Genomic DNA, 26,149 nt, shown 5'->3' on the forward strand with positions numbered 1-26,149 from the left:
AACACTTTTACTTTTAATAGTGTATAATATACTAATAATAAAGTATGGTGAAGTTTAGAAACTAATTCGTGCACTCGTCTAATAAATTACAGTGCATTTTAACTAAAAGTGTAAGATGCATGCTTAATGTTTGTATTTTATAGTTAAATAAAAAAAAAAATATGAATAATACAGTTGAAGGTTTAGATCATGTGGTGTCATGACTTACGTTATCTTCACTACAAAAATAAACTATTACCCAAATATATAATGCAAAATATTTTACAAAAATATAACACTGCTGCATGTTTTATGATTGTGAATTAGATAATTCGATTTTTTTTTAATTGTATGATTTTGATAAAAAAGTAGCCTATTTACTTAAAGTTTTAATTGAATTTAATGTTTTTAATTAATAACAAATATTTTTATTAAACGATACTTGAGTAATAGTATGTATTTTTAGTGAAAGCTGTAAATGTTTTCAGTAATCTATCATTGCACTGAACATTTTTATTCTGGAACTATCGCGTCTGCTCTGCCAAAACCTGACGGGAACTCTAGTCTACACTGTAGTGAAGTGTCATCCCGTCACTGTCACACCAAAGAATGAGTAAGTCTGATTCACAGATGAGATCTGTATGGTTTCAGGAAATGGGTGCCCACACATATTTATTGGATTCTGAAGGAGGTTTCTCTCAGGCTTGAGAACAATAGTTTATTGGCTCAATAAGTGCCTGCAATGCAATGACCAAGAGTGCTTTCATCTGAATAATTATCTATACATTGTAATTATATGTAACTACACTAGTACATTGTGATCCTCTAAACAGACTGAAAACACGGATAATTGCACGTTCCAATCATGGATTTGTGCCTGGCACATTATGATTTCACATGCTATTTCACAATATTTCAGATTCTTGATTTAGACAGTAGTCTATGGCAAAAAAATTGACTCAACAAGACCTGATTAATGAATCAGAAATAATTATTACACTAAAAGGTCAATTAATGCAAACTATTACATAAAGTTTTACAAGTCATTTGAAGCCATGTGGCAATGCCTGTTGGAAACAACTATTGTTCCATAATATCTACTGTTTCACTTACTATTTAAAAAATAAATAAATAGTGCATGCAGTAAACAGTGCATAGTGTGCAGTATTCAGCAGGCTCTATGAATATTACCCTGCTTCATCAGCAGAGCACAGCTACAACAGCCTTGCACGTCACATTTATTAAACTAGCCTGCATAAACAGGTCACTATACTATATGCTGTTTCAGCAAACATGGCTGAGCCTTAGAACACTGATGGCAAGATGGATATAATAACTCCTTGAGACTTTCAGATAAACTGCTAAGAAACAAGAAAACAAAGGCCCCGTCATACCACACAGTCATGACTTGCATGATTCATTGTGCCTGCATGAGCTCAGATCTGAATACAGTAACAATTTCTGCCATCAATTATCCTTTTTATACATATTTATAGTATGTGTGATTTGGACCCGGCTATTTCTCATGTTGATGTAAACACAGGAGCGATATTTGCATCCATAAAGGTATTTAGAGCGCATGTGTGAAAGGTGCAAAAAGTATGTTCAAGAACATAATAACAAAGGTTATTAATAAAACAGTTATTATTAGTCACACGGACTCGGAGTGCATTGATTATAGCTGCTGGCAGCAGAGGATTATGGAAATTGAGGAAAATATTGGAGGAGAGATTGGAGCCCAGTCAACATTAACTGGGAGAATAAGACTAAATCTGATATCAGGCTGTTGATGAATACATCTTTCATTTGCTTAAATGAGTAAGAAAATAATACGATACAACTTTTTGAAAAGTATCGATGTAATAATATCTATTGACAAACCATAGGCGGTTTTTCATGACGCTTTAGCGCCCTCAAGTGATTGATAATAGTATTACAGCGTGCATTTGCACCAACAGAGGGAGCTTTGAGTTCTGACCACAGACACTGATTTGCAACGTTTCATCTTATTTACTCATTTGTGCTTCGGAGGGGCAAATATGTGGCTCATTTGATTTGCTATGCATAACTTATAGATACTTTATCTTGTGTGTCTGTGCATATTGTTTTGTGGGATTTGGATAAACTGTGCTGTAGTGTCATAAAAAAGACTGGACTGAAAAAAAAAAAGAAAAAAGAAGAAAGAAATAGCCATGGACTGTTATCATTGATAAAGACCAGTTTGGACAAAGCCATATTACCAACTTATGTATTTTATAACATAATGATGAAGAATTAAAGACCAAAACTTTAATTCCAAAATGGCAAATGTTTCTAATTCTGGAGTAGGAGAACGGTCTAAAAAATTATTGATTAATATATATATAAAATGTACTTTCCATGTCCATCCCATCAAAAAACACTTGAACAGTAAAGTCACTGACTGGCAAATTCTAATAATTATAAGATATAAGTTTTGTCGAAAACTCTGATTGATCCCAAAGTTTCTTTTTCCTGATAGACCTGAGCCCATTTTCTTCATTTGGGCGTCATTTGGTCTATTCTTCATTTAAAAATAACGAAATAAATATACCCCTTTGAATACCTTAATTATACGCTAAATGGTGTGACATATTTCTTAAGACACCACATGCATAACCTACCAGACAACGGACGGGATTTCTCTGCTGCTGTGATCCACCTGTTGCTTTTTTTTTTGTTTAAAAAAACCCCGTTTAAAAACAGTATTTTTGTAACTTAAAAGTGAAGTAATATAAAACATTCAGCTATAAGATTAAAATGAATTAATGCTGGATTAAATTGAATGGACGTGAGAGGCTTCCAAAATAGCATGCTTTTAGTATTATGATAATAGAGCTTTATGCTTAATTTATGCGGAACAATTTTCTGAAATAGCCTTTATAATATTTCTGCACTTTTTTAAATTTATTTTTTATTGTAAATAAAACATTTCATGTCTGCCCCTCATTTCTGTGAAATGGAAAAAAGGTGTTCATATTCAGTATCCATTGAATAAAGTAATTAAAATAGCGAGAGCAGATCTAGAAAAATATGGTAATCCCCATCAGTTATCATCTAACTTCTGTGAGACTGAAATATGAGATCATGCAGTCAATCTAAACCTTAAAGTGTAGCACCTTATGGTCCAAACATACGTTTACTGTGAAGCTTCTATTCAGGTAAACACACACAATGCATTAATTTTATGTTTGTTATTGAAAGTCTTTTTTTGTGTGTGTGTGTCACATAATATATAATGAAAATAAAAAGATTTTCATTATTGCTTTGAGGTTTGTCTAAGTATGCAGAGAATCTAGGTGCTTTAGATACTCCCTGTGGGTTGTGTTTAGAGAGAGGGGCTTCATATTGTGGAACAGTAATTATGATGATGATATTTGTGCCGCCGCTGCTTCTGATGATATGATGGATGTCAAGATGATGACAATGATGAAGGGTAATTATGTCTGCAAAAATACGTCTCCAAAATTAGAGCTTATTTCAGAGTAACTCCAAAAATGTAAACTGGTATGCTGAGTCTCTAATGAAGAATTATGGAAATGAGATTTAATTATGAGTTTTTAATTGATTATTATTATTAATAATAATAATAATAATAATAATAATAATAATAATAATAATAATAATAATAATAATAATAATAATAATAATAATAATTATTATTATTATTATAACAATAATAATAATCAAGTGCCAATACTAAAATCAGTGTTTTATCAGCATTGTAAATAAAGTAATTTGTGAAAAACAGCTTCTTAAATATTTTTTTAGTCATCATTAAAATTAAAATTAAAATTCAATATTAAATTTTATATATATACAGGAACTCTAATTAAATAATAATAAAAATAATAATAATCAGGCACCATTAATGTTTTATCAGCATTCTGAGTATTTTGACGGCTTCTTAAAAATGATATTCACAGTCATCTCTGTGGTGTCATTAGTAAGAGTAAACAACTTGAAAAATCATTGCATCAGCACAAATTAAAAACAATCATATGCATTCTTGTTCTACAAAGTCAGGCGTTCTGAATGCTGTCCAGAGCTGGAGGGTGAGCTGGACAGGACCCTTCTGCCGTTCTCAGTCACTGATCAGTGCAGGATTGTGAGGGATCCGTGTCTGTGGTCCAAGTGCCTTTGTGTTTAAGTGCTCAGTCCCAGCTGCCTCCACCTCATCACTACTAGATTTGCTGGATAAACACTAGACAGACAGACTAACCCCTGCACTATTAATAAAGAAGATCAAATCTCTCCGGTGAGACAAGGAAAGAAGACAGCTCTGTTTCACAACTTAGTGAACTGCAGTTCTGTCCATTGCATAAATATGAAGCCTTCTAAGACATCATGCTAACTGGCCATTTTTTACTAGTTTATGTCTTACTTTTATGGCTAAATCTTAAAATAATCTCTGGGTCATTGCTCATTTGACACAAAAACATCCTGGATGTTTCCATGGGTGATGTGGGCTACGGAGAGCCAGGAGTGAAAGCAGCTTCTCCTATAGCCCACTCCCTAAAATAGCCATCTCTGCTAGGATACCAGGCAGCACAAGCTTTCAGCAAATACCCACAGGGCTTTAGAGGCCTCGACACAATGCATAGCCAAGAGACTCTAGATTTGACCGTTTTGCCTCTATGTCCAATGAAGAAACAAAATAGCATCATTGCACCTTTTCGTAACTTTTATGTTGCTTCAAGTCATTAAAGTAGGCCTGTCAACATCTACACAACACAGCCTTGCTTATATTATGCTTGCATTTTGATTGACAAAGGATATGCTTCAATACAAGACTACTGTGTTTGAAATTCCAGTGAGCAACAGCTTCAAGCTAAACTCGGAGTATGTGTAGCCGTCTAACTTGCTCGATTTTGCTCTCTTAAGTTGGTTTGTGCTGGCACACTGAGGAGAGGAGCAGTCTTTTGTAATGTTACCTTCAGGCTGGTAAGCCTCTCTTAACCCTGTCCTGGAATGAGATGCTATAAATAGACTCATCAGAGCTGGAGGCAAGATTGGGAGATGAGTGTTGCCCGGTCTGAAGGAGACTCAGTTATTGATCTCTTGTTATGCAGAGGAGGTGTATATGAAAATGTGTTTGTTAGGACTGAAATGTAGAAGGGGTTTGTCTAATGGAAAGTTATTACAGCATGACCTCTTGATTCAGTGGCTCGGGTATTCTAGATTTATGGATGAGGTCGGAAAGTCTTTGGTGGAGATGATTAGGAATAGAAACAACAATCCAGTATGGTTTTCCTATAAGCCATCTGTACTTGGTACAGACACACTCTTTGTGGATTGAACACAGTAAAAAGTGTTTACATGCACATTTTACTTTCTCAGGGTCTTTCTAGCCATCTCAAATAAAAGGTGATTTTTCCAGGACAAGACTATTTTTTTAAAGTCTCAGATCTGCACAACTACAAGAACAAGGTGGTAGTGCTTCTGTCCCATTGTTTCTTCAGGATAAAACATGATTTGTGGGTAAAATACTCCTTTTTCTTTGAAGGAGATTTAAGCATGCTGGGAAGAAAACGAAAGGGTAAAGGGAAAATAAATTAGATGAGACATCTCAGTGAAGGGCCGTATTCAGGACAAACATCTGACTTAGATTTCCTGCTCTTCCAAACAGTTGAGTGTGATCTGGTTACCTTACGGAGTCTCTCCTCAGATGGCACCCTTCCTTAAAACTATTTCTCTCATTTTGGCTGATTTGCTACGCTCCAGAATGCCAAATAAGATTCACTTCATGTGAATTTGGAATTTTTCTATCAAGTCTGCTCATAACATGATACCAATAAATGTTTTAACGTTTCAAATTTAACATTGAATAACAAAACTTAAAATGATAATGAAGTCAGCACGCCGGCATTCTTTAAAGCACACACACACACACACACACACACACACACACACACACACACACACACACACACACACACACGCACACACACACACACACACACACTCACACACACACACACACATGCGCACACACACACACGCACACACACACACACAAATTTAAAATGTACTTTAAAGTAAAACATTATTTTGACATCATTACAAAACACACTTAAAGTTGTACTTAAGTGTGTCAAGAAACATAGTACTTGGGATATATCCAGACTGCACATGAAACACAAGCTGGACGGCTGGTTAATAGCTTAAGCTTGAAGATGACAGATGTGTTTGCTGTTTGCCGTCACTCGTCCATCTGAGATGACTTCCCAAACTCCACACCTGCATCCTGTTGAATATCATCCATAATCACCTTCTGTCTACAACAGAGGGAATCCCCGACTGCTTTTATCAGTGTTCAATATCACAGCTATGGTGCATCAACACAACAGAAAGGGTTTGGTAAAACAGTCGTATAGACGTCGGAAATTGTGTACAGCAGCAGATCTGGCAGGGGTCCAAAGTTGCATGGATCAGGATCACGCCATAACTGAGAAAGAAAGATAAAGGGGTGGTGTTGTGTGGTTGGAAAAAGAGAGAGGTGAAGAGTGAGAGGTGGAAAGGTGCAGAAAATAGCTCCACAATATTCCCAGAGACCAAACAGAGGGTCTGTTATCAGGACGCATGGAAAATATCCTCAACACTATCCTCTAAAGCGACAGAGAAGTGGAGAGGGACAGAGAGGAAGATCTAGGGGCGAAGTATATAGTAATAATTAAATAAGAGGAGACACAGAGAGAGAGAGGTTTCTTGAAACACTGACAACCTTACACTGAAAATATACATTGAATGAAAAATTGACATGGATTTCAGCATTTCTCATATCCCTTCTGTTTAATGTCACGTGCGCTGAAGCCTCATGATCCATTATGTCCTAATATGATTTGGGAATGTCCCAGAGAGCATCTTGTGCTTCATTGTAAGCAAAAAACATTAGTGTACAAATTAGTTTAAATGGTAGTATCACAAATTGCTTGCATGAGAGACCATTTGGAAGCATATTGTGTGTAAAATAACGTCTGTAAATGGGCTTTAACCATGTGGATAAATCAAATCAGACTTCTTTTAATCTGAATGAAAGAATCATAACTAAAGGCAACTGAAGTCTCACAAGAATGTGTTTTGTCAGATGAAAACGGTCTCAGTAACGATTGCGAAAAATGCCTGCTACAAGAGAGGAGGTCTGTAAACATTCCCCGAGTTGTTTGTTTGCTCTGGCTCGCTTCTCTCACAAACGCTTGAGGAGCAGACATGAAGCCAGGGAAGAAGATGCAGATGATAAAGACAAGGGTTATTAATATCAAAATGAAGGAGATGAAGATTTTGAAGAATTTTTACATTATAAGTTATAAACCACATCCTCACGAAACATATTTTTTCTTTTCTTTTTAAGCTAAACAAGAAAAAAAAAATGACAGTGGACTAAGAAAAATACATTAAATTCAAGATTTATTCTCTGAAAATAAGTCTTAATATCATCAGCAATTTCTCTTTTCAAAGCATGTTTCAGGAATAGATTTTTTTTGTTTGAAAACAAGACAAAGATCTCTCTCTCTCTCTCTCTCTCTCTCTCTCTGTATATATATATATATCACTAAACTAAATGAGGCCTTAAAAGGACACTGGACTGAAGAGGTGAGAGGGAATGTGTGTGTGTGTGTGTGTGTGTCTCTCTCTCTCTGTGTGTGTGTGTGTGTGTGTGTACTTATGCACAGGGGCTTTATCTTGTGTGCTGGTGCTTTCTGAGTCCCTCTATTGTATTTATAGCTCATCTTGATAGAAAAGGCCTGCCCAAACCCTGCCGCTGCAATTAGTCACCCCCATAGGTGGAGTAATTGAATCAGGAGAGCACACTGCTCCAGCCGCGAGCCTCCACGCTCAGTCTGGCCAGACTCTTCACACACACACAGACAGACAGACAGCTCTTCTCCTGAGGTAAGAAGCACAGGCGCTCGTGTCTATACAGGTGGATTACTAACACCAGATCACACTCGTGAGCAATGATACAACTATACATTCCAGCACTAAACCTGTGTTATCTGCTAGGATCGCTCAAATTTGAGCTCGTCTGCTGCTTACTCTTTATTCATGTTCTTCTGTCGTTCTGCACGGTTGCATGTAGCTATCAAATAAATCATATCCAATAGTAATTTCTTCAGTGTCACATTATCCTGCAGAATATGATTATTCATTGGTTAAGAAAAACAAATATTTGTATTATTATCAATGGTGGAAACAGTTGTGCTGCGTGGTATTTTTGAGGAAACATGATACTATCTTTTCCAAGATTCTTCAATGAATAGAAAGTTCAAATGAACAGTGTTGGAAATCTTTTGCAACATTATAAATATCTTTACTGTCACTTTAAAAAAAATGTAATGTACCAATAGACATCGTCTGTGACACCACAAGGACTATCAGTTATAAATCTCTCTTAAAACATTTATCAGGATGGGTGGTCAGACTCGTGTGGAGCAGGAATGGGGGTGTGAAGGTTGTGTGTGGGGCGCGAACACAAGCTCTGAATCTCAGGAGGGTTAGTCTTCCATCCACCTGTCTGGATTCTCTTTTTAGTGTCATCTAAAAGCTTTCTGTTTATCTTCCCGTCCTCTGCTATACGTCCTATTAGCATTGTGTGATATGTTTGTGTGGTGACACCCGCAAATGTCTCCAGACACAGCTGAGGATCATAAAAAGAGAGATTAGGGAAATACCAAATCATGCCCAAGAGAGATGGTGTTAGAGAAGATCAAGTGTGCTGGCGACACGATTTCAAACACAAAAGAGTATAAGGTTTTACAAACTGTCAAGAATGGTTCGACTGACATGCAGGAGTTATTGCAGCTACCACCAAACTTGGATGAATTAATGTAGTCTTGTCAGATTTTACAGGGTAATTTCAGGCAATCATGGAGAGAGAGTATTTACTGGATTGAAGAGGAGACTGTTTTAAACAGGGCAATAAAAACAAATAAGATTAGAATAATAAGATTTCCTTTGACAACATAAGAGGAAACAGAAGAATGAACTGTGCAAGTAAAGCCAAGTATCATTAGATATTTTATGAGTGAAACACACTTTCTGTCCAATTATTGTTTTCTTTTGCTTACTTTAGCACAGCAGTGTCCGATATGTATATAATGCAAAGTTGTAAGTACTATACATTTCCAAAAACAGCTCTGGGTTTGGAGGCTTACAGAAGTGGTTCTCAACCAAAAGGGGCTCAAGATGACTTTAAATGATTTAAAATACGTCAAAACATTGAAATAAGGCAAACTGTACTGAAGAACCAGTTCACGCAGGTTCTTATAGTTTTGGAAAACCACTGGTTTACAGAAATCACAGAGAAGAGTGATTTGTAAAGCATTTCAATATTTGGACAAAAAAAAAAAAAAAAAAAAAAAAAAGTATTTAGTATTAGTATTTAGTCACACAATATTCAACAGACTAATTATACAAAAATAAATCTCTTGACCAGTCATGGTCAGGGCTGTGCTTAGACCCATGGACAACCTTTCCCCACAAGAGTATATGGTCCGAATAACCTGCCGTGTGCTATTTTGATAGCGTGGAAAGACGTAGAAGGAAACTAATGGGAAGAATTGAGATGTCTTGCCAGTTGGATGGAGAAAGGGAGAAAGCCTGAAGAAGTGAGACAGCAGAAAAGGGCAAGACAAACAGGAAGCAGAAGAGGGGGGAGCGAAGGACTGACTGTGCAAGTCAAAGAATTTTCTTAGAAGGATTTTAAGCGAGAGAGCCGCTTCTCCTGGTTTCCATCTGCTGCCTTTTATGGTAAAACGGTGGAGGGGGATTGGGTGTAGAAGTGAAGCCCGGACTGGACGAGGGCTCAGTCAGACACACTCACAACAGGAGCAGGGAGAGAGCGTGTGCGGGACACTGGGGACGCTTGAGACGGCAGCACACAGCATCACCCGGCTCATGGGAACAATACACACGTCAAGGACTCAGACAGACCAGTGAGTAGATGAGCCGTATCTAGAATCATTTAGAAGAAATCACGATCTCGCTTTCAATGAAACTCACAAACGATACACACTGGACACCGACGCTTCTTTGAATGATTTGCTTTCAGATCCGTTTTAAAATCAGACCAAAGTTCTAACAATAGAATAATGTGGCCTATTACAGGAAAGATGGAATATTCTCAGACAAAAGTGATGTTTCTAGGTAATTGCATCCATGCCAGAAGAGGCACATTTACATATGCACAGTAACACATGCTGATACACAGTATAATGGCTGACAGCTGGAGGTGAGATGACAGGCTGCTTACCATGATCTACTACTCTCTGGAACGCAGTGTGCTCCCTGCAGCACTCAGAAGGACTGATGCTTCATATCTCCTGTATCTCCTTACTGTATACACTCTCAGAAAAAAACACTGTCACTGGGGCAGTACCTTCTCAAAAGGTACTCTTTTGTACCTCTTAGATGCTAATATGTTCATTTTAGGTACTAATATGTACTGTCCCAGTGATAACTTTCTGAAAATCTTTTTTTCTTTCTTTCTTTATTTCTTTATTTCTTTCTCTCTGAATTTTTGTAAAACCATTATCATATATATTAAGTCTGTAAAAGCTAAGGAAGAGTTTAATGTAAAAATGTTGCAAAGTGTATAAAAAGGGGCAAACTCTGAGATCACTAGTAAAATTGCATAGAATTTTCTCAATTGGATTATTATCATAATAAATTGGAATAAGATGATGGATGGGAAAATGTATTTATTGTAATTAACCAAAACTAAAACATTAGAAGTTAAAATATTTTTTTTTTTGAAAAAAATTAAAATAATAATAATAAAAGAAAAATTATGTATATATATATATATATATATATATATATATATATATATATATATATATTAAGACATATTTTATTACAGGCCATATTTCTCATTTTTGTTTAATTTAAGATGAAGTTGCCTAAAATAATTTACAAAAAAACCCCAAAAAAAAACACTAAATGTGAGTCTTAATTCAAACTAAAGATACTTAAAAAAATATGTATATAAAAATGACAAATTTTTAAATGAAAATAAAAACAGAAAAAATATAAATAAATCTAATTCAAAATATTAATAAAAACTAAAATAGCATATCAATAAAAATAAAAGAACACTGCTTTAATGATGCATGAATTCCACAAGTACAACCTGATGCTCATGTTCTTCAGGATGATTTGAGCAGAGCATCTTGAGCTTCAGTGGAAGCAAGAACATCTGGACATAGTTTTACGATCATTGCATAAGTGACCTAACAATAGTGAGGAATATGTATTTCTATATAAATGTATTAAAAATGTACAAATGTTCAGTTCGTTTACAGGTTACAACACAGTGGTATTAATTTTTTTTTTTTAAATATAAATCTGAATATAAATCTGAATATCTCACAACACGATTAATTATGATTTGAGCCAAATAAAGAAAGATTGCAATCATCTTCTCAGAGATTCTAGCATTTTCACGTATCCCCTCACACTCATCCTCTCCACCACAGGACTGAATGGCAGAAGTAAAGATGACCGAGCGTTATGACTGCCACTACTGCAAGGAGTCTCTGTTTGGGCAGAAGTATGTTCTTCGTGAGGAAAACCCTTACTGTGTGAAGTGCTACGAGAGCCTGTACTCCAACACCTGCGAGGAGTGCAAGAAAGCCATCGGCTGCAACAGCAGGGTAACATCACTCTTCACTTAAATATGCAGTTCCATAAAACCGGCCAATCGGATTAAAGCTTGCAGATCTGGAAAGTGCATCAGATGGTCATCAAGCAGACTTTAGGTGGTCCTATTGTCATCAAAGTATGTCTTTTGCTGCTTTAGGATCTGTCCTACAAGGACCGTCACTGGCACGAGGACTGTTTCCACTGCTTCCAGTGCAAGCGCTCACTGGTGGACAAGCCTTTCTCCACCAAAGACGAGCAGCTGCTGTGCACCGAGTGCTATTCTAATGAGTACTCCTCCAAATGCCATGAGTGCAAGAAGACCATCATGCCTGGTAAGAGATCCTTCCCTGTGGGAGGAACCATTCCCTAAATATCAGTACATGTGTGTGTACTTTTATATCTACTCATGCACTCCAATAAAAACATAATCCTTCATTCAGTGACACATTCTTTCCATTAAATTGAAAAAAAACTGCTTCCTTTCACACAGAGTCATTCTTTGCCCAGATCTTGTGAAGAAAGAATAACTGTCATTAGACAGATACTGTATATTACAGGCCTGTCGTGACGTCAAAGCAATAGGTTAAATATTAATCAATAAATCTTCCAAGACAGGTCCTCATGACCATGTAAAAATGACACACTCTTATAAACTCATCATGTTATATGATCAATAACAATCATAACAATGAACAGATGGAACCAAGGTTAGTTTTATTATATGTGTTGATGAATGTGATTCGGTTTGAGCTCACAGTCCCGTGGAATGTTCCAGCACTCACGGAGTTAAACGTACAATATTTCAAATCCGGAGCACATGGACTTAAAAGATATGAGCCAGACTCTTCAAAACAATCTCTGTTTACACCACTGCTGGCAGTTTGTGTTAAAAAAGAATAACACTTTGTCTTCTTAACAGCTAAACTTTCCTGCTGCATTACAGTTCAGATGGAGAGTACTGTAAACCTGATAACAACTATCCATCATCTGTAACTGATATACGACCAATATATTATGCTGTAATGATTCATTATATAGAATTTGGGTTGCACTTCATTTTAAGGTTTCCTTGTTACAGTGTTATTATGCATATAATGTTAATTAACTACGTATATTTACTATATGGTTAGGATTTGGGTTTGGCTTAGGGTTACTTGCATGTAATTATGCATAATTAATTGTTATTATAATAGTAAGTACATGTAACCTGGGTAACAAAGACACCTTAAAATAAAGAGTTAGCAGAATCTTAAAATTGTATTTGTCTATTCACTACAATTCAAAAACTGGAAGTAATTAATAAATAATACTTTTATTGAAGTACGAATTCAATAGAGTTTTTTATTATGAAAAGAATTCAAATAAATCTCTTTCAAATAAATTCTGTTCTTTTAAACGTTCTAGCAATCAAAGATTAGAAAGAAATAATAAGAAGAAATGCATCGATTCATCATTATAGAATTATTTCTTTGACTCTGAAGTGACTCTGAAGACATTCTGTTTCACTGAACTGAACTCTTTACTGTTTTACTATGTTTCTGATTTAATAAATGCATCCTTGGTGAGCATTAAGTGACTTTTTTTTTCTTTTTCAAAAACATTATAAAACAGTACTTACCCCCAACATTTGAATGGTAGTGTACTTCACAAAATACCCGAGCTAAATATTAGAACTGGATATAATTATGAGGGATTTGTAAATATCAGGTTATCCAGTATAACGCCATTACAATTTTATAATGTCATGGATCTCGGTATCATTATAACATGCTTCACTTCATAAGCAGACTGTTGCTTGGGGAAGTCGTGCCCTATTGGTCAGAGAGTTTGACCCTAAGGTTGTGGGTTCAAGTCTCGGGCTGGCGATACCACAACTGAGGTGTACAGTATTTGAGCAAGGCACCGAACCCCCAATGTCACTTTCACTTGTATTTTGAATAAGATGGCTCTCCTCTTTCCCTCAGGCTCCAGGAAAATGGAGCATAAAGGAAACAGCTGGCATGAGACCTGCTTTACTTGCCAGCGCTGCCAGCAGCCGATCGGCACCAAGAGCTTCATCCCCAAAGACAACCAGAACTATTGCGTGCCCTGCTACGAAAAGCAGTTCGCCATGCAGTGTGTTCACTGCAAGAAGGTAGAGTGCACAGTTGAAGTAACCTACAACCTACAGCAAGCTAGACGACAGGAATTAAACATACAGGCTGCAAGTACATTCAACTTGTTAAGACTCCAGTCAACTGTGATATAGTGCTCTGTGCATTACTGAAAAACCCAGTAATTCTATGTGTAAAGAGTGAAGAAATCTGTTAATTTGATAGTCCTTCCTTGTCTGTGTAGCCCATCACCACTGGCGGTGTGACGTACCATGAGCAGCCGTGGCACAAGGACTGTTTCCTGTGCACCGGCTGTAAGCAGCAGCTCTCTGGCCAGCGCTTCACCTCTCGTGATGACTTTGCCTACTGCCTTAACTGCTTCTGCAACTTGTATGCCAAGAAATGTGCTTCCTGCACCACCCCCATCAGCGGTGAGTACAAACTAACAAATAGAAATAGAAATAACTTCTATACAGAAAATAGCTCAGTTATGGTACAACTCTTCATGTACGGTTGTTTGACATCAGGGTTGTGTGCCAAATTGTGAATGACTTTTAAATTCCTTGAATATAAAATGGTGTGGCACAGTGTTGTTATTGTTAACTAACATTAAAACTACTATAATTATTTGTTTACTGAAATACATCTGAAATATAAATATTAGATTAAAAATATACACTTATATCAATTTATGCATTTAGCAGACGCTTTTATCCAAAGCGACTTACAGTGCATTCAGGCTATCAACTTTTACATATCATGTATTCCCGGGGAATCGAACCCACAACTTTGCACTTGGTTGCTTGCTAGCGCAGTGCTCTACCAGTTGAGCTACAGGAGCTACCTTGGCGACTTACTGAAATAAAATCAGTTTGAGCTGAACTAAAACTAAAACTGAAAAAAAGCTAAATAAGACTATTTAAAAACATACAAATGAAAAAGCACTATACTAAAGTTTCTAAAACAAACACATTAAAATGAAAAATATTCATATATACTAAAATCATATAAATAAGTAATAATAAAATAACACTGATGTAGCAAACAGGATGCAGAATTATAATTTGAATTTAAATTTAAGGATGTTGAATTGAAATGTAATGAAATTTAAAGAGATTTATAAAATGTAATATTTAATGACGAATTAAAATTTTGTCTAAATTATTTATATATTGTTATGTACACTATTAGTACTTTTAAAGTCACTTTACATTGTCTCATTATATTTAATAAATACATTTTCATTAAATGGACTAGAATGTTCCCCCGAAGTTGCGAAACTCCTCACCAGAACTTCCTCTTTCAACATCCCATGACCTTCAAATTCCAAAAACTGAAAGGCACTCAAATTCTGAATTTTGCTTAACCCCGTTTCAAAACGTTTCTGGCACTCAGAGCTTGTTTGTCACACAGGACTCGGAGGAAGCAAGTACATCTCCTTTGAGGAGCGCCAGTGGCACAACGACTGTTTCAACTGCAACAAGTGCTCCGTGTCTCTGGTGGGCAGAGGGTTCCTCACGGAGAGAGACCACATCCTGTGTCCCGAGTGTGGAAAAGACATGTGAAAGCGTGCAAGGAAAAAATACAAGCGTGCATGACAAAGCATGAAACAGTGTGAGCAATGAATACATTTAGGTACTCCGTGGAAACAGTAAGCATTGATAAAGCAGAGATTATAACAGTGTATGAACAGCAAGAAGCAGATTTTCTTTATTTCAGGAGAGACATTTCAGCTTGCTTTAACTTGGAGACAGAAGAAGAGAATTGATTCTAAAGATTAAGCTGTAAATGTGAGGATAATTACCTTTATTATCTTTTTTAAATGTCTAATCATCTCTCTGATATGTTGCATAACTCTAACTTGCAAAATGTATTTTGGTCTTTTTTTTTTTGGCAAGGAATTGACCTGATATCGCCCAAAGCACTTGGACATGCCTATCTAATTTAAAATACTGATAAATGGAAACATTTTATTGGCAAAATAAGAGATTTCTTCAAAATGCCACTCAGTAGTTACTCTGAATGCTCCTATGTCAGTAAAACACAGCGGACATCTGACACAGACAGGTCCACTTTCCATCCATCTCCTCTTAGAATCGCCAACATGATTCACTCACAACAGAAAGTTTTTTCATTGCAAAAAAATATATTTCTATAAACATATTGCTAAAAAAGGGAAAAACTGATCAGTCTAACATACAACTGCTAGGAATGTCTCAGTTCCTTCATCACACATCAAGCCAAAAGCCGATGCGTTGCCGAGTGTGGAATTAACCAGAGTCATTTTCCCAGACGCTGGTGAGTAAAGATGAGTGAGGAGAACCCGTTTTTCAAATTCATGTCTCATCACGAGTCTCTCTTTGCCTCAGAGACCCAGCGGACGACATCAGTGGCGTTTACCGTCCATCCTAGATGACTTCTCAGATTATGGCCATGGGATATGTTGAATCTTTTTCTTTGTTTCAGGTGACTTAATGTCCTACAGCCACAAAAACAACAACAACAACAACAATTAATAACCTAAACGATTCTCTCTTATCTACACCACACAACAGCTGTTAAATCAAAGAAGCACGTTCCATGGTGTTAGTTCGATACTCACACTAGTGTGGGGTTCTCCATCGCTGGGGGACGTGCGCTTTAGTTTCGACGTGGTGTTGTTTGAATGTGCTGAGGAGTTGGCAGTTTTGGAGTGATTACAGGGGCTCTTGGGACCGGCCCCTGGTGATGACACTGGGGTCTTGTTTGAGGAAGAGTTTGTAGAGGTCCCGGAGAGCTTATATATGGAGTTTGTGAGATTGATGCTGGAAACTGGGGGCTTTGGTCGGTCTGTGGTGACTGGAGCTGGTGAAGGATCAGGTTTCTTCATCCTAACACTGCCAGTGTTTGTAGAGCTGCCGTCAAACACAATCAACGGCCTCTTCCTGCCACTATCTCTGCTTGAACTGAAACCAAACAGAGTTACAGTATAAGAGAAACACCTTTGGACATTTTCATTCATGCGCATAACATATAACATATATATATGTGTGTGTGTGTAATAGCCATAAAAAATTTAAATATTATATTATTACTCACAATTACTTCTCGAATATTTTTTTTTTCATTCTGCATATTCTGAGCTGTGCATCAAGTTCTGTTAAGCAACATGCAAACCATTTTTTTTTTTTCATCAAACAAGCAACATTTCAAAACTTTAGCAAAAAGAAAGCATATTGTTATTACAAAGCTGTGTGGAGTTAAATATTTCAGAATAATGACCATTGCACATTTGTGTGCTAGCATGTATAGCACATATAGTATGTACTTGCATAAACTAGTGTTCAAAAGTTTGGGTGGGTACTTTTTTTTTTTTTTAAACATGTTTTTGAAAGTCCTCTGTAAAAATAGCATTTATTCCTGTGATGGCAAAGCTGATTTTTTTAGCAGCAACTATAAAAAAAAGAAAAAGAAAAAACCTGTTAGAAACAGTTGTGTTGTGGAAACAATTATACAAATTTTCACGGTTCTTTATTGAACAGAGAGTTCAAAAGAACTGCTTTTTAAAAAATAAAATTTTGTCTTTGTAAAACTTTTGTTCATCCGTCCTGAATAAAAATAGTATTTTTTTTTTCTAAAAAAAACACGATGGATGGGAGTCAATCAAGTTAGATTCAACTGAATAACTGAGAGAATGTTTCTTCCAGCACTGCAGCAGTGTTTGATGATAGAGCGAGAGAGCACCACCTGCTGGCGGAGCTCGGACGCATCCTCTGCGGGAGAGGGAGCACATGCCGCAGGTACAGATCTGTGAGCCGCTCGCGCTCCTCTACGTCACCCACTGCTATCTTCCTCTGAAACACAACACGGCATATATGCGGTTTCTGCTGTTCAGTTAGTTTATTTCCTAATTCCTCAGACATCAGGATTACTTACAGAAACAAGCACGTTCTGCTTTGTAAATTAGCCTATAATAACCCCACAGGTGTCGTGCGGCTCCTAATCTCACCTCGCGTAACACAAGATGAATAAACTCGTGAGAAAGAAGTTCTGGATGAAGCAGAAGGTCGATTTTGGAAATATCTCCAGCATTTGATGTGGAGGGTTTCGCTCTGGCTGTCCTGTGGGAAGCCATGTTTCTCATCGACTTCCGGATCCGGAGAGCGCAGCAAGAAGGGCTTTTGTGAGAGGCGTATAGCAGCACGTGACCATTACTGCCACCTCCAGTAAAATTGTGTTAGGACAGAATGAAACAGAATCGTCTAAGATTGAGTCAGAATAAAATAAATCAGAATAAAAGACTTTTACTCATATGGCAAACCTGCACAGTTTCATATTTAAACCTGCTTCTGCACAGGGATGTACAGCCCCAAAAGAACTTCAATCCATGTTACTGATGGACTGAATGAACAGACAATTCATAGGTGAATATTTGGCCATTTACAGCTATAAGCACTGGGTGATAACCATATCAGCTTAACATTTTATTTATTGTGCATATTGTGTATTTCTCTTCATCAATTTTGTGTATATCTTATTAGCTGACAGGATATGTTATTACATAGGCATTAAATTGGCCCGCCGCTCTCTCTTGACAGCTTTGGTCACAGAAAACACATATTGGTCAGATAATTTGTCAGTATTGAAAGGTTTCTATATTGACAGTATTTTTATAGGTGTATAGTTCCCAAGTTACCTATTACATAATGAAAATAAAATTAATAGACACTGTGGCTTTACTGACAATGCCATATTTATAAAGATAATACATTACAAATCAAAGATTTCAGGAATGTTGATGGTGTCACATGATATTTTATGCAAATTGCATATACTAAATACTTCAGTCAAGCTGGTAAAATGAATGAAAACAGCATGTAGAAATCATACATTTAATGTAATGTATGATTGTCCACTTTCATATATTTGTTAAATTTGATGGACAACAAGCATGCAGTTCAACTCCCACCAGTCCTGCAGTTTCACTTTGGGACTCGTGTTCAAGGTAAACTCTAGGTGGTTAAGATTATTGACAAGCATAGCTTAAATGTGGGAGAATATATCATTTTGAAATTGATGTGAACCAATATTAAATAGGAAAAATGCCATGGGGTTGTTACCTAGTGGGCTGCACAGACACCTTGAATGCACTCTAAGTTGCTTTGCTTGAAGATTGTCCCTTCTCTTTGGAGTGTTACAAGCTCTTGGTGCATGAGGATCTGTAAAGTTGCAAAGACTAAAGTCTCAAATCCAAAGAGATATTCTTTTTAAAAGTTAAGATTAGTCTGTTTCTATAAAGTGGGGCAGTTCCAACTTTGCAAGGACAGTCTGGTGCTTCTGACCCACAGTCTGTAAGTAAGTTTTCATATTTAAAGAATTTGCCACTGATGATTCAAACATGAGTTTTGAGCAGTGTAGAATAGTGCTTGTGTTTGTCATTTCTCCAAACACAAATGCAGACGCAGCACCATATGCAAAGCAAAGCATAAAAACACAGTATAAGTCATTATAATCAGTAATTATGTCCCCACTGGATGCAAAAAAATGCATAATTCATAATGGATGTATTGTTTTTTTCTCAATGTGCCAAGACACACATCACATTACGGTAAGGGCGTGACATTTCCATCACACGCTTGAGGAATTCGGCCAATAACAATGCACTGGATAGCTGGCTAATCAGAGCACACTTTGCTTTTCAGAACAATGAGCTTTGTAATTATCGACACATTTCAGAAAGGCGGGGCATAGAGGAGACACAATAATTTATATTATGTGGAAATTAATGTGTTTTTTGTTTTACCTTAAACCTGATGAACACATTTCATTATACTAAATACACAAAATAATGTTTTGTTTTGTTTTTGCAACGTCATACGATCCCTTTAAAAACGTCTGCTAAATGCATAAAATATGAATGCAAAAAAAAAATAAAATAAAACTCAATTAACCATGAACCATGATTAAATCATCAGTTTAGTTACTTTATTTGCCAAATTTTCATTTTTGCAAAATGGCAGAACACATCAAATCTTTCCAACAGAAAAAATAAAGAAATGACCTTGTTCAGGAACATATGAAAAATGCTTTGATGATTTTCAGACAGCAGATGCTATTTCCTTCATCACTGCAGATTATGACTGGAGGAGTTATTTGTTAAGTATTCAATTCATAAGTGTTCTTGGTCATATTTAAACATCATCTTCCATTCACGATCAGTTTGAAACATGCTTTGGTGCTAATCCTAGACAGAAGACTGGGTCTCACTGCTGCACACATAGATGTTGCTGGGTCTTATACGCCTGCGACTTCGCCCAGGAATCTTGGGACAGAGATGACAGGTCTTGGGCATGAACTCCAGGCAGGCTTCACGAAACTTTCGGATTCTCCAGCAGTATATCACCGGGTTGAAGACCGCTTTGAGGTAACTCAACCACAGTGCCCCGATGCTGATGGGGTAAAAGGCCGGGCTGAGGTAGAAGCGTCTACTGAACACCGCCAGCAGACTCACCACCGTATGTGGCAGCCAACACACGGAGAAGCCAATGAACAGGATGAGGATAGTGGTGAAGGCCCTGGTTTTAAAACTCATGTCCACATTGACTTGGGGTCGCTGCAGAACAGTTAACCCCAACTTGCTGACATGGTTGACAGCGACGCTGCCTTCGCTGGTGTGATTATGGATGCGCAGTGCATTGCGTCGAACTGTGTTGAGTATACACAGATAGCAATACAACATCACACCAAATGGCACGAAAAACACAGCGAGCGCAAGCAGAACCGTGTAACCCCTGTCTGCCAGGGATTCACTGTATCCCAGAATGCATTGCGGTACTTGCTCCCCGACTCCAGCTATCCTCCAGCCGACGACAGATGGTAGGGACAAGCAAAGCGATAGAGCCCATGACGTGGTGATAAGGATTTTCGCCCGATGGGGCGTTAGCTTGTCCTGTCGCTGAACTATAATGAGGAACCGGTCTACGCTGATGATCAGAAGGATGGACACACCTTCTAGAACAAACAGCCAGTACAGCATGATGGAGATGCGGCAGAATCCCACTCCGAAGCTCCAGTCTGTAGTTGTGAGAGTGACGGCGGTGAATGGCATGCATAGCAGCGACAGCAGGATGTCTGAAAAAGCCAGTGTGGCCAAGAGCAGATTAATGGCTGAACGCATGGCTGGCTTCTGATACACTATCAGACACACAATGGCATTGCCAAGAAAACCAATGGTGATCATGAAGATCATGATGGCAGCCAGGAGCACCCTGAGAGTGGTGGGCATAAGGGCAGTATCAGACTCTTGCATCTCACTTTCTTCTGCTTCAAGAAGGCCACACCATTCAATTGAGCTGCCATTACATGTAAACATGGCAGCTATTAACAGGGATCATCTAGCCAAGGCTGGAAAGTCATCGCTAAATCTTTGCCACTGTCCTGTGAGATCCCATTATTTGAGTTCTTCTCAACACTGAAGATACTGTAAATCATTACCTGCAACAGAAGAACATAAGTGTGTGGGATATTAATAACATACATACATACAGTTACACTACCATTCAAAAGTTTTGGGTGAGTATGGAAAAAAGTATGGAAAAAATTGATAAAATAATAATAATAAAAAAAAATTCATCAAAGAATCCTTGGACAAAAAACGGTTTCCACAAAAAAAAAATATTAAACAGAATAACTGTTTTCAACCCTGATAATAATAATAAGAAATATGAGCATATTAAAATGATTTCTGAAGGATCGCGTGGCACTGAAGACAAAAGTAATGACTGCTGAAATCAGCTTTGCTAGCACAGGAATAAATCAAATAAATTACACTTCAGACAAATTGCATTTTATAATATAATGAAATAGAAAACAGCTATTTTAAATTGTAATAATATTTTTTACTGTATTGATCAAATAAATGCAGCCTTGGTGGGCATCACACGTTTTACAAAAAATAAAATAAAAAAGTCCCAAAATGCAATTATTTTATCATCCAGCTCATTATAAAAAGTTTTATATGTCCGCAAACATCAAATATACTTCTGTAGTGCGATGTAGTACTATAGAGCAATTCTCAATGGCAATCACAAAATGTTAAGTATATTAACGCTCAGCTCTAATCTGCTTGATGCAACTATAAGGCACGAGGATATGAAGATATTATACACATCAATATCATGATTGTCTTTAAAGATGCTTTTAAACAATTGAGAAAAGCGCTACACACATAAATTTGACTTGATTTGAAAGGGTTTTCTAAACATCTTTTGTGTTCTGCTGAAGAATGAAAATCATACAGGTTTAAAATGATTTGAAGGCGAGTAAATAATGACAGAATTTTCATTTTTGTGTGAACTGTCCCTTTAAGAGCAAAGAGGTCCTGTCTATGACAGGATTTCAGTGAATGACATTTTTCTGACACCACATGAGAATTGCATAATAAAGACATATGGTGATTTATATATATATATATAATTACATCTTTTTCCTTAAACACCTGTAGAGCAATCTGCACGGAGCACAATATGAGCAATATGGTGAGCACACACAAACCACAATCATCTCGTTTACAGATGAAAGAGGGAATGATGCTCACTCAGAGGATGCTGCTGTTGCCATGGTTACACTGGGCTGCTCTTTGCTGAGGATAGTGCAGATATAAAGGGGAATGTAAATTCAAAGATTTCATCACACATCTCTGCACGTCATCCTTTGACACCTCCATTGTCCCAGAACACCTGCAAAACACACAGCAGAACAGTTACACATTCAAATTTTATGGCATATTTCTAGGCAGTAGTGATAATGGGCTAACCAATCAGATATTTATGGTTAATGAAATATATTACAGGGACAATGGACGTCAGGGTGGCAGATACTGGGATTTTTCTCATTCATCTTTATAAATGTTGGCGTCAATCTATTAAAAAAAACTCCCATGTAATTCCCAGTATATAGAGCCAGCAATACAGTATATGATCTGTTATGGATAAATAGGTCATTATCAGCATATGATTTGGGGGCATACAGTGTGGATCAGACACTGGGGTACAGGTGACAACATAAGAGAGATTTGACAGAAAGAAGCCCTTGGAATCAAGTAATAGAATCTAAATATCCTATGAAATCTGCAGCATGCTGTTTTGTACAATGAAATATAAAATATGTTAAACAATGAAATAAAAACAAAATAAGAGTATACAATGCAATATGTGTTAAGTACAATTAAATATATGTAATGCATTGTACAACACAATGTACTTTCATGTAAATTCTGTAGAATGAGTATGACACAAATAGCTGACAATAACAATACCTGTCGTTTCAGATGTTGATGTTGATGTATTAAATTTAACCCATTGTGTCCACAGCCCCCATGCCGCTCTTAGGCTATACGCTTAAGTGTAATAAAAACGAGATTGACCATAGATTTTTGGACAAAGCCAATAACAATAATTTGTATGTTTAGTTGCTGATATGGAGAAGATTTTTTTAACACTATGATTAATAAGATAAAAAATTATAATATCAGCAATAAAATCATGTATAGGCTATATATTAACTGATTATGATTATAATTATTATTAGCCTATTATTATTATATTTGTTTTTGTTTAACCTGTTTAGTTGCATAGTATAGACGATGGCCCTGTTGTTTACATTCATTGCACACAATTGCTGTTAAAATTCTTCAATCTTGTTACAATACATAATGTTACATGCTATGTCTAGCATTTTTGAACCCATTTAATTTAGCCGACAATCCTTAGAGTGGTTATGAAATGTAACCAAGGTGTTTCACTACTGAACATAGTCTATTCTTTAATGTTCATATTGAGTGCTATTTTTAGGGAACCACAGAAAATTCATCTAGCTCCTAATACAAAAAGCAGGACAGTCTTTGGGGTGTGGATCTGTGCTCAGCCAAAAAAAACCTGCTTGCTCAAAATTAGACGTTATAGGGATAGCCAATCTTAATAATTGCACCAAAACATTCAGAATTAAATGTTTTAAATGCAATTTCTATCACACGATAGGAAACAGATATATTAGAATTGAAATGTTTTGTCTAAAAGAGTGATCATTGGTATTAGTAACCTATCGCACTCTTGCATTGAACACAACACGATAGAACTGATGCTGCGTTTCAGCTCTCACGTGCACTCGCGCGCTTGACAGATGTGATGTCATAAACAGCCCGATTGCGCGCTGATTTTACCTCTTATCCACTGAAGTCTGTGTGATTGTTGGGAGGTGAGCCGTAAACATCCAAACCAGGTGAAGGGCGAGATGTTGGAGAGGCTGCCTTAGTTTGATTTCAGAGAATCGCTTTTGATTCGACTGAAGCGATTTCTTGCTGCAAACCCATCCGTCGGGTGTGTGTGGAGCTCTGGAGGCGTGACAACGGCGATCAATCACGACTGTAGCACGAGCTTCATCCTTGAGGGTGTCAGAGGATGACAGACTGCATCAGGAGGTCACTGACGTAAATATAAAGCTAAGGACGGCCCTGGCTGCGCAGGGATTTTGAGCTTTCTATTCTGTGTTCAAACTGGACATCTAAATTCACTGCAGGTCCAGGAAATAAGCTGCAGAAATGTTCTCCTGTGGCATAAAACCCTTTATTGATTCGAATTTGATCCTTGATTTTTAAGAGTCTGAATGATCGCGGTAGAAACGTGAGATCAAAGGCAGCTGGGTCGCAAGCTTTTATATACAGTAAGTAATCTTATTTTTGAAATAGAGATAAGGTTTAATTTTTATATAGGTTTAATAATTATATAAAGTAATCTAAATAAATGTATTTAATTGAAAAACACTTCACACACTCAATGTAAGATATTTTTAAATAAATTAATAATTTTATTTAGCAAGGACGTATTGAATTTATATACAATTTATTTTAACAAATATATTGTTGAATATTATTATTATTATATATTATTGAAAATATGTTGTTGGATATTGATATGGTTATTGATCTTGGGTGGCAAATCAGCATGTTCGAATCATTTCTGAAGGATCATGAGACACTGAAGACTGGAGTGAAGATGCTGAAAATTCAGCTTTGCCAATAGAGGAATAAATTGAAATTATTAAAATATATTCAAATTAAAATCAGTTATTTAAAAATTTTAATAATATTTAACAGTATTACTGTTTTACTGTATTTTTTGTAAGACTTTTTAAATAAAAATAAAAAAAATACATAAAGAAAAATCTTACAGATCCCGAACTTTTAAATGGTAGTGTGTGTGTAAATATAATATATATATATATAATATATTATTGAATGACCCCATTGATTTCACAATTATATTATTTCTAAGATGAGGGTATACTTTATCCAATTCACACACAAACCTGTTGATAGTAGATGTGCAATAAATAACAAAAACTTGTTGATTTATGAGAATATCAAATGAGCACTGATGCTCTCCTATATCACTACTGCCTTTAATTTTTCTAAATGTCACTATTTTTACTTATATTTAACAATATCCACAGGGTCTTCACAAGTAGTCAAACTTGTACAAATCATGCAAACAAGCAGTGTGTGATGATTTTTATGTAAAGGTGGTGAAATGTAGATGCCACTGACAGAAAAAACCCAAATCCCAGTGTTTCGTCCTGCTGTCTTGGATGATGCAGGAGTCGGAGTGACACTGCTATTGGCCTCTCTCTGAGATCTTTAGATGATTGAGTTGTGATTGTCACCAGGGAAATGTCAATAATGGACCACTCTGAGCTCTATAGACCCTCGCTCTTACGCTTTGATGCTCACTGAGACATCACATCACTAAATCACAACAACCCACATGAGTTTAGTCACGCTGAGTTAAACTGTTGCTTTGTGAATCTGAAAATACCAATGTCTGTACAGCTTGAGTAAAATGCTCAGCAACAGCTCATGCACCAACCACTTCCACTAATTGATCTGAATAAAAGATGACTTTTTTCAAATTCTAATATTAGACTTGTTATGTACTATCAATATTGTTTAGTGTTTTGTTTGTTTGTTTGTTTATGCTCTCATCATAATGCATGCAGTTCTATGTCAGAACAGAAGATGGCAACATTGTCCAGCAGGTAACTGTAAAGTTCAACAGCAGCTTCTCCTCTGAATGTGAACAATACATTACACACACAGTATATAAGCAAAACATTGAATAATAATCATTACTGCACTATCAGTATCCTGAAGTATCATTAAACACAAGTAAATGTGCAAATAATCTTTTAGACAATTAGACCGAATAATAATGAAACTTGTAAATGTAATAAACCTTTAATCAAGATTTATGACAACATTTGAAACATTCATAATCTGCAGGCCCCTTGTCCAGACTGCCCAAGATGGTTTCTATGTCAAAACTATGTGACTGGGACTTCAAAAATGAAATTTCTCTTTCTTCTGTGGAACACATAAGGATTTA

At 36.5% G+C, this 26,149-nt stretch overlaps 3 protein-coding genes across 4 annotated transcripts; 1 reads left to right on the top strand and 2 right to left on the bottom strand.

Moving 5' to 3' along the window:
- The first annotated feature begins 7,735 nt into the window (after nt 1-7,735).
- Nucleotides 7,736-15,538, top strand: LOC113053654 (four and a half LIM domains protein 2). 2 transcript variants are annotated; one of them, XM_026218831.1, is made up of 6 exons: nt 7,736-7,890; nt 11,475-11,651; nt 11,798-11,972; nt 13,605-13,774; nt 13,978-14,164; nt 15,147-15,537. In XM_026218831.1, exons 2-6 carry the CDS (start codon nt 11,481-11,483, stop codon nt 15,296-15,298), a joined length of 855 nt encoding a protein of 284 aa, XP_026074616.1. In that variant the 5' UTR covers nt 7,736-7,890; nt 11,475-11,480; the 3' UTR covers nt 15,299-15,537. The 2 variants fall into 2 exon arrangements, with proteins under 2 accessions (XP_026074616.1, XP_026074617.1); XM_026218832.1 differs by lacking the exon at nt 7,736-7,890 and adding an exon at nt 9,642-9,932 and having other exon boundaries at nt 15,147-15,538.
- LOC113053655 (ashwin-like) lies at nt 15,415-17,875 on the bottom strand. The gene is made up of 4 exons (XM_026218833.1): nt 17,722-17,875; nt 17,460-17,566; nt 16,336-16,678; nt 15,415-16,212 (listed from the first exon to the last, which is right to left on the bottom strand). Exons 1-4 carry the CDS (start codon nt 17,854-17,856, stop codon nt 16,159-16,161), a joined length of 639 nt encoding a protein of 212 aa, XP_026074618.1. The 5' UTR covers nt 17,857-17,875; the 3' UTR covers nt 15,415-16,158.
- A 1,809-nt stretch (nt 17,876-19,684) lies between these two features.
- On the bottom strand, nt 19,685-24,211 carry LOC113053791 (high-affinity lysophosphatidic acid receptor-like). Its single transcript, XM_026219050.1, has 3 exons — nt 23,932-24,211; nt 22,309-22,450; nt 19,685-21,206 (listed from the first exon to the last, which is right to left on the bottom strand). Exon 3 carries the CDS (start codon nt 21,082-21,084, stop codon nt 19,957-19,959), a length of 1,128 nt encoding a protein of 375 aa, XP_026074835.1. The 5' UTR covers nt 21,085-21,206; nt 22,309-22,450; nt 23,932-24,211; the 3' UTR covers nt 19,685-19,956.
- Nucleotides 24,212-26,149: the final 1,938 nt, after the last annotated feature.

Source organism: Carassius auratus, chromosome 34 (assembly GCF_003368295.1).
Source record: "Carassius auratus strain Wakin chromosome 34, ASM336829v1, whole genome shotgun sequence".
Classification (NCBI taxonomy): domain Eukaryota; kingdom Metazoa; phylum Chordata; class Actinopteri; order Cypriniformes; family Cyprinidae; genus Carassius; species Carassius auratus.